Source organism: Brienomyrus brachyistius, unplaced genomic scaffold, assembly GCF_023856365.1.
Source record: "Brienomyrus brachyistius isolate T26 unplaced genomic scaffold, BBRACH_0.4 scaffold96, whole genome shotgun sequence".
Taxonomy (NCBI): domain Eukaryota; kingdom Metazoa; phylum Chordata; class Actinopteri; order Osteoglossiformes; family Mormyridae; genus Brienomyrus; species Brienomyrus brachyistius.
This window is the reverse complement of record NW_026042371.1, coordinates 652,570-661,550: the sequence shown is the minus strand read 5'-3', so window position 1 is coordinate 661,550 and position 8,981 is coordinate 652,570. Positions and strand designations below refer to the sequence as shown.

Below are 8,981 nucleotides of genomic sequence, written 5' to 3'. Positions count from 1 at the left end.
TAGATTTCATTGTTTTATTCATTTTCGTTATTTTATTTAGATACCTGCATAAATCTTCAAATTTGTTTATTTAAATCCAGTACATATTACTTTGAGTACTTTTAATAATTGGAAGTATGGGGTATTGGTCTTGTTTTTGCGGTATATTCCATGTAAACAGGTAGTAAATAGTGCTTCATTAGCCACTGGTAGCAGGTGGTTGACATTATCAAAGGGAGGAAACCCTCATTACACAGCTGCCTGTTGCTAAGTATCCCTCCCTGATATACGTGTCATATAAGCCATTGAATGATCTGGAACGGAAATTAAGTGTAGGAAAATTAAACAAAATAAAGGTGACTTCACTCTTTCTGTGACTAAGACAAGAATACAGACGTCCATTTGGCACCAGCCATGACAGTGAGGTATGATCTGTAGAAAATAACTGCCCTGCATGGATCTGGTCAGTGTCCGATCTGACATGTTTGAGTGCTGAGATTTGTTTTAAGCTGCTGGTTGCACTTTTTACTATGACAAATCCATAAAAATAGACTCTTCAGTAATTGTCTTTGTGTGGGACAAAACGTGGACGTTGTTGATGTCTTCATATAAGTCCAAATGATTTTTACAAAAGAAAAAAGGATCTCTCTGTTCACTGAGAAAATCCTTGGGCAGCTGCTGTATAAATGGCAAGGGCCTAGTGTGTGCAGTTGGATCCCAGTTTATTCAGGACGGCATGTAGACCTGCACTATTTGATGATACTTTTGTAAAGCAGGACAAAGAAGTTCAAGCAAAAATTATACAGCAGATGAGGATATTTTTGTCACAAATTAGCATTTTTTTCTGCTAATTTTCCAGATGGATTTGTCATCGTAAGAAGCTGAGAAATTGTTTGCTCCTCCACCCTAAACATGACGTCTGGCAGACAACTTTCCTTCTCAGGCTCACCCAGATTATTTTTAGAATCCTCCCAGTGCCCTGACCTCCGCTTTTGGCTGCCGTTTGGAAGGTGCCGACATGATTCCCTAGTTTGGCACATAGGTGATCTTGCTTATGAGGAAGCACTTCCAGGAAGCAGAAGAGCCATACTCACTTCTGTGTTTCACACCTCGAGATCACTGAATGGAAATCATGATAAACTCAATGTTACTATCATATTAAAATGGTATAGCATACCTATAATAGTTGTATACTATTATTGTACACCTATAATAGTAAAAAGTGCTTAACAAGTATAAATATACAATTTTGTTCCTAAAATTAATTGATTTCATAACTAATAACTCACAAGTAATGAAGTTTCAGTGTCTTGCTTATATATATATATATATATAAAACAACAGTAGTCGACATTAAAAAGTAGGCATTCATGTAAATTCAAATGTTTCTAAAATGTACAAAAATGGAGACTGCAGTAAAAGCTACTATACTCTATAATATAAAGCAAGCAGAGATTTTATCCTTGTAAAGAATTACAGTCCTGAGATATAGTGAAATACCATTGTAGGTTGTAGCTTGCAGGCCACTCAGAAATTACCATGGGTGGCACCATGTGCGCCTAAATATTATATCAGGAAGCACTGTTCTATTTTCATATTCTGTCAACGGGAATGTCTGTCAGCGTTTAGTAACAGATCAGCTTCGCGAGGTTTCAGAAGAGCTGCCAAGTACAGCCCAGGACCCAGCGACGCGAAGGGTGGGGAAAACATCAAAAGCCTTTGGGGTTGTTTCATGCATTATTAGCAGACCTGCTACTGAAGGATATCAGAGGCACTGGAATGTCTTCTGAGAAAGTCTTTCCGTTCCCAGATATTAAACAGAGCCTTTTTTCCATTAACAGTCATAAATTCATTCACTGCACCAACTTAAATTTAGGTGATAATTATGAAAAGATGATGGATGTTTCAGAATATATTCAAGTACATAAACAATATTTTCTTCTAGCTGCAAATGACAGGTAGTGTTTGCAGGTGCCAGGTGGCCATAGTTTTGGTTTATCAGTAGTAATCCAGAGAGCTGCATCCCTTTAGCCTTACGCTGCTAACTGCTGCTTAAAAAAAATCATCTTTCTGAGAAATAGGGAGCTCTGAAGGATATTTTATGGTACTAAACTGCAAGAACAAAAGTTCCTCTGGGTTCAGTGGAACGCAACAGATTGCCAGATATCAAATAAAAGCCATTTATTTTATGAGTCTAACTTCCAACATTAAACATTAACATTGCCTGAGTTGATTCCCACTGCCTGAAAACGTCAAATAATCTCAGTCAAATCATAATTTATTCCAAGTTCATGCATAGAGTTTTGATTATCTGTTACAGTTTTTCCCAATCCAGTCCTCTGGGAGCTGAGAGGGTGCAGAAATGTGGACTGCCTGGTGGTCCTTGAGGACCAGGTTGGGAAACACTGGTCTATCAAACCAGATCTTTAGGCATTGCTTCAGTGTTGTTGCAATGGTGTGTTAGGGCATTTGGTGTATTGTCTAGGGCACTGATCAAAGAAAAAGAAATTGCAATGTCTTTTTTTTTTTTAAGCCTTCCCCCTCCCCCACTCAGGCACCCCCTCGTCAGATTTTGCCGATAGAGGTTGATCTGATTGTCACAATCATACGTATTCCGTCCTCCTCCAGTTTATCGTGGCAAAAGAACTGATGAATTCAGTTGTTACAATCAGGGCTGCATAATATATCATTCTAGCGTTGTCATCATGATGCGCGCATGCACAATAATCGCATTGCCTTTGTCGGCACTGCTTTGCGTCTGTTCACAGAACATGCCGCAACACCACCAACTTATTTGACACACTCTTTTGGTAGATAAGTTCTATTTGGCTATTTATTTTTGGTCATTTAATTTTGTTTTATAAATAACACAATATCACTCGTGGATATTTCACATATCGCAAAGCGACATCGTACATTCCTAGAAGAAAGGAGTATCGAAGATGATAATACCATAGAGAATCAATGTATGTACAAAAAATAACTTTGCAGAACGCATATATGTCCCCATTTTAATTTACGTTTCTCTCCAAAGAAATGTCTCAATTTGTCCTAGTTGACTTCATAAATTTAGGTGTCTTTTGAAATCTTAAAAACATGAAACAATTTTGGAACAGTACATGCATGAATAGACGCATGCTATTTAAAAACATAAAAATGCAAAAGCTGTTAGGTTTTCACAATTAGTTGCTAAGGGTCTTGTGTAAGAAGTGGAACCGGCTCACGTTTTAGACAGTGTAGAGAGGGAAATGCACTCAGACGCTCGCTTCATTCGTTCATGACATTAACAGCTGTTAAACCGTCGTGTCTGAAATATGAATCCATACGCTGATGTAAATTTTTTTCCCACATTTGTGGGAAGCTGCTGAGGTAATTCAAATAACACATCTAAACACACACTGGGCAGCAGAGGATGAAAATGATCCATTTTGGATGAAAGGTTTTTGATCATGAAATATTATTATAATACACAAATTCCCACTTCGTATCAACAGTGATTAAAATATATAAACATATAAAACATGATAAAAATAGTAACATCTGTATGCATCCATATGTAATTATGTTTTGCAACTAGAAATGTTTCTTTAGTATCAATATATAACTTCAAAACATATTACATCTTTATACAAAGCAATATATTATAAGAAAGACTATTACTTATAGTGATACTACAAGGTAATTAATAAGCTTTAAATACACATACATTGAAATTGTCAAAGAAACAGCAACATACTGCAAAGACATACACATACATACACATTTTTATGGAATGTACTTTTAACTTCAATTACCAAAATTTTAGCCATTTGACACAGTTTGTATGCTTATCCAAAATGGGAGTACAGCAATCCATAGTCTATCACGGAGAAGCATAAATTGAAGGCAGGATACATGCCAGATGCACTCATGCACTGTCAAAATTCCATTTAAGAAATACATGTAAATTCTGAAAAGAAAAAAAAAACTCAACGTTACCAAAATTACCCGTCAATAGGATAACGAATTTGAAATGATATAATGTCTTTTTAAAAATCCATACATGAATAAGGTTTAACGTCTAATCTCACTGCTGACTCAATTAGAGTTTTTGAGTCTTGCAAGAGTAACATGATATGTGCGTGGTTGAATGCATGATGACCTTTACTCATACATTTATTCAAATGTCTGGTAATATAGATTTACTGGGAAACTTTCCATCTACACAATGCAGAGTCTGAGCTGGAACCCACAATAGAGTGACGGTGCTTCTCTTACTGAAGTTAAGTTACAGGTCAGTTGCTCTTAATCATGGGCTATGGCTAGGAGTAGCTTCATGACCCATGGCTTTGAATGTCTTGCGGCTTGCTTGCTACAGATGGGCACATTGCAGATGGAAGTGCTCCTTGTAAACTCCTCTGAACCAGAAGAACCAAACAGCACTTATACATCAGGACTATTTCCAGAGGACACAGCACAGGAATGCCAGTAGTCGTAGTATAAATATCCATGACTTTTATGACTTTTTGTCCAGTACAGGGTCAGAGCTTGGTTTCTGATGGGATGCAATCCATAAAAGGGCACACGCAGTACAGGCGATTTAGAGACACCGAGTCACCTAACGGCATGTCTTTGTACTGTGCGATAAAAAGCAGAATACCTGGAGTAAACCTGCAAAAGCCCAGCCGTACCGGTGTGAGCGCACCATACCCCACCGCAAATATGCAGAACGTATATTTAATCAGGGTGTATTGGAAATGTGCTCTTACACGTTCTATAAGATGAGCTGGAAGGTATTGTGAATATATAATAAAAAAAGCTGCCAATTATTTTACATGAATATACGTAATACACATCTATTTCAAAGTTATTCCAGAACACACATGTGACATGATGCGAAACTCTCTGATTTGCCTCAATTTATACAAACACGATGTCCCTTCACGATATATTTTTTTATACACATAAAATAACCCTCATTACTGTTCAGGATAATGTTAGACTGTACAAATTTCTATTTTTGATGTAGTAAAATAAAGGGGCGTATTTTTTATTAAGCAATATATATATAAACATTCCAATGATAGAAATTATATTATGGTAATAACGTTAAATAATGTACATCCCAGATGTATGCATGTCTCTTTATGAACAATACTGATAACTCTTTATCCCTGGATAACTTTCATTCATTAGGTACCAAGCTTACTATTATAATTCTTATAAATGAGGTCTTTATCAAAATAATTTTTTCTACGAAATGTGAACTTATTTTTTAGAAACAGTAATTTGGTCTGATATTTTATGATATATCAAAAATATACAGTTAGAAAATAGTACAAAACTATATTTTGTACAGTAATATAAAGAAAAATTTAGTTGTAGAATATGTATCGTTAGCTTTTAAAACAGAATAGTATGTATGAGCACCTAGTGGACACTTACTAATTTATGAGTACCCTGGTATTTGTCATTTGCCGAGCTCCAAAACCTAGTACTGAAGGTTCATTATCCTGTACAATATTTCAAGATCACTACATCTAAACATGCTCTCCCAAAGACTGCTTTTTAAGTGCATCAGTTTACGTTAAACTGTACATCTTTCGAAAAAAAAAATGTCTCAGCCTGTACAACCTTTAACAATGAAGGCACCTTTAATATCCCTTAGGGTTAATGAATTCTTCTAATAAGAAGAAGATGAAGAGGAGTGATCGCAATGTTAAAAAGAAAGCACTGCAGGGTGCCGGTAACAGAAGACGAAAACCACAAAGGATGAATGTTCTACAAAAGAAGGGAACTTCCAGATACACCCTTGCTCTGAAGTTTAGAACACTGTCATGGCCAGCCCTGAGCCATTAACTTGCAATTTCAATGCATTTGTTTGCTGGTTAGCAACGTTGCTAGCCGACACTTATTCTGTTTTTGTTCAGTTCCCTCTCCAAGTTGCCGATAAGGGTGTCAATGCTCTCCTGCAGGTCCTTGAGGTTGACCCTGTTACTTAGAACTGGGGTAAAGTTCTGGATCTTCACAAACGCCTGGTACCTGTGTTCTTTGACTAGGTGCTGCTGGGTTGTAAAAACGGGACCGGTAGGAACATCTGCTTGGACATCCACTGAGCTGCTATCCTTGCCCTGTTCTTCAGCCTGACGTCTGCCTTTCTCCTCTTCTGCTGGAGGTGCCTGTTCTGGCTTCTCTTGCTGATCCCCTGTGTCCTCCACATCCTCCGACGGCACGTCGTCATAGTCGACCTCCTCGCTGACCGGTTCTTTCAGCGGCTGCAGGTAGCTCTCTCCACAGCGGCTCCAGTCGCCCGCATAGCGGTTGCTGGGACTGTCCAAGCGGCCAGGTTTCGGCCGGAGCACGCCCGCAATCTCTTCTTCGCTCACATTTAGCACCTGTGGACGCTCCCTGCGCCTGCGCAAGTACTGGGGGGCGACAGCCACCTCGACTGAGGGCTCCTTCACCGGAGAGGCCGCTGTGCTTTGGGAGTCCATGACTGAGGAACAGAACAAGGAAGGAACAGAATCAGTGTCTCTTCACACACTTTAGATGTGAGACACAGTTAAGAAAAAACATGTAATGCTATAGAATGTCAGGTATTAAAGCCATTGCCTGTATGGTTGATTTTGGATAATGTTTAATAAACTAACCGATTTGGTGCACAATCACTTTTTTGAGTTAATCCACTTTGGTAATTTATAGCAGTTTCTCAAACCAGTCCTTGGGGACCCTTGGTCCACGTTTTTTACCTCTGGTTGCCTGGCAATTGGAAGAAGACTCGGCTTCGGCATTGGCTTATCTTCCTTGCTCTCCTCTCTCTATTTGACTATCCCTGCCGGCCCCTGGAGGATGGGCTTCCCCTTTGAGTCTGGTCCCTCTCAAGGTTTCTTCCTTCTAGGGAGTTTTTCCTTGCCACTGTCGCCTATGGCTTACTCACTGGGGGCTTTGGGTGAGGATACTGTAAAGCGCTTTGAGACAATGTAATGTTGTGATAATGCGCTATATAAAAATAAATTTGTTGTTGTTGTTGTTGTTTTGCTCTCTACCAGTTCCCTGGGAGTTGGGAGGGAGCAAAAACATGGACTGCCTGGGAGTCTCCGAGGACTGGTTTGAGAAACACTTATTTATAGGATATAATATGCCAATAATAACCTCTTTGTGGTACAAATATCTTCTAAGGACTTATCCAGGCCAAGGTCATGTCGTGGGGGGGGAGAGGGGGTTGTTGGAGCATATCCCAGATGTAATAAAGCATAAGGCTGGGGTACACCCCAGGGCAAGATGCCAGTCCTTTGCGGGGCTCTTTGAACTATGGGAGGGAAATTGAGTACCCAGAGCAAGGCCGTGCGACCCGGGCAGATCATACAAACACACACAGAAATGCGATTTGTGGGTCAGGCCACAGTGTGGCCCCCCCACGCCTCCCAGCTCGTACAGTTCATAAATAAAATGGAAAATTCAGCCTTACATTAACCCAAAAGCAGCAAAATCACACAAAGTAATCAAACAAAAGGTGAAAAACAAAAAATCCATGACTTCCACCTTACTGAGGTCAAAGGAGTAGCATAAAATTTACTTTATAGTAGAGCATAGTATAGTACAGCATAGTACAGTGCAGTATATCATACCATAGCATAGTGTAGTGTACCATAGCATAGCATAACAGTTTCTCAATACAAAAATGTGGACTGTCTGGGGGTCCCCAAGGCCTGGGTTGACATAAACAGTACAAAACAGTGTAGTATAGCACAGTATAGTACAACATAGAACAGCACTGCATAGTATACTATAGTACTGTATACTAGAGAAAACAGCAGGAATATTACCCTGCTAAAAAAACTAGCTTGACCAATTTTTAATAGCTGGCCAGCTTAAGGTATGTTTTTGCATGATCTGATGGTTTAGCTCACAACGCCAGCATGACCAGCTGGTGACCCACCCAGACAAACCACGAAAGAGCAGGAAGAACTGGGACATAACCATCAAAGACCATCTTAGTCCATCTTAGACCTGCTAAAACCAGTTGAAATACTACCAGCATAAGCTGCAGCAAGTATGGATTTATAGCCTAAACCCACCTCTTTTAAAATATTAAATGGTCAAGTAACTGATTTGGAGAGCATGGAGAAGTTTTTCATCCTAGATCCAAAGTCTCAAAATCCAGAAATATATTTCAAGAGGTTGTAAAAAATGGGAAACATTAAACATCCTTTGCAGGCTTCTGCAGCCCGAGATACATGAGCTTGCAGAGGATCTCTTCACTTTAGAAAAGAATGTTGGCAGTTTGCTTTTCTGGCTGGTGTTACTGCAGAATCCCTGACCAGCTAAATATAACAGCCGTTAACTACCACCTCCCTTCCTGGCCCTCTTTCTTCCTACTGCACCACTCTGTGACCTTTCCCTAAACACCTGCCTCTCTGTCTCATAATACACTCAAACAGCACCTCACTCAAGCAGGCCAAAGATCACACTAATTATGACCGGAATATCAGGACTTATAACATAATGACTCCAAGTATGTATGACTTTGACTCTATGCTAGGAGACTAGAGGCTGACATGAGGAATGGGTTTAATTAAGGACGGTGAAAATTAATTTAACTTGAAGAGGGGAGGGATGAAAAAGCTGGGTTAAGCTTTGATCCATATTAAAGTCTCAACATGATGGGTAAGGACCTGTAATCTAAAGGCTGCCTGTTAAAGTGCCTGAACATACTCTGCGTTGTACTCCAAAGAAAGCCTGAACTGCTCCACTAAGTTAAGATTTTAAGTTAAGACTGGTAAAATACTGTGGGTTATTTTAGATAAAAATGTTACATAGGCAACAAAACCACAGAGCAATATATTACTTACATATTAGTATTACCACACTACAGCCATATGAGTAAGTACTAAAACCGTCCAGAATATCATCCTTAACGTCAGTGTTTTAGTACTCAAATCTGGTCTTAGTCTTAACACCACTTTTTCACTTCCTCAGTCTTGTCTTGGAATTGAAAGTATTTCTACTTGTCTTGACTTGGT

General features: G+C 39.2%; 1 protein-coding gene across 5 annotated transcripts in view; it reads right to left on the bottom strand.

The window, feature by feature from the left end:
* Positions 1-2,794: 2,794 nt before the first annotated feature.
* The window catches only part of LOC125727401 (rho GTPase-activating protein SYDE2-like), a 31,834-nt gene continuing 25,647 nt past the window's right edge, over positions 2,795-8,981 (bottom strand). For all 5 annotated transcript variants that reach the window (XM_049004075.1, XM_049004073.1, XM_049004077.1 and 2 more), the window contains one exon: positions 2,795-6,454. In XM_049004075.1, coding sequence (XP_048860032.1) covers positions 5,859-6,454 — 596 coding nt within the window. In that variant the 3' untranslated portion in view covers positions 2,795-5,858. The remainder of the gene's footprint in view (positions 6,455-8,981) is intronic.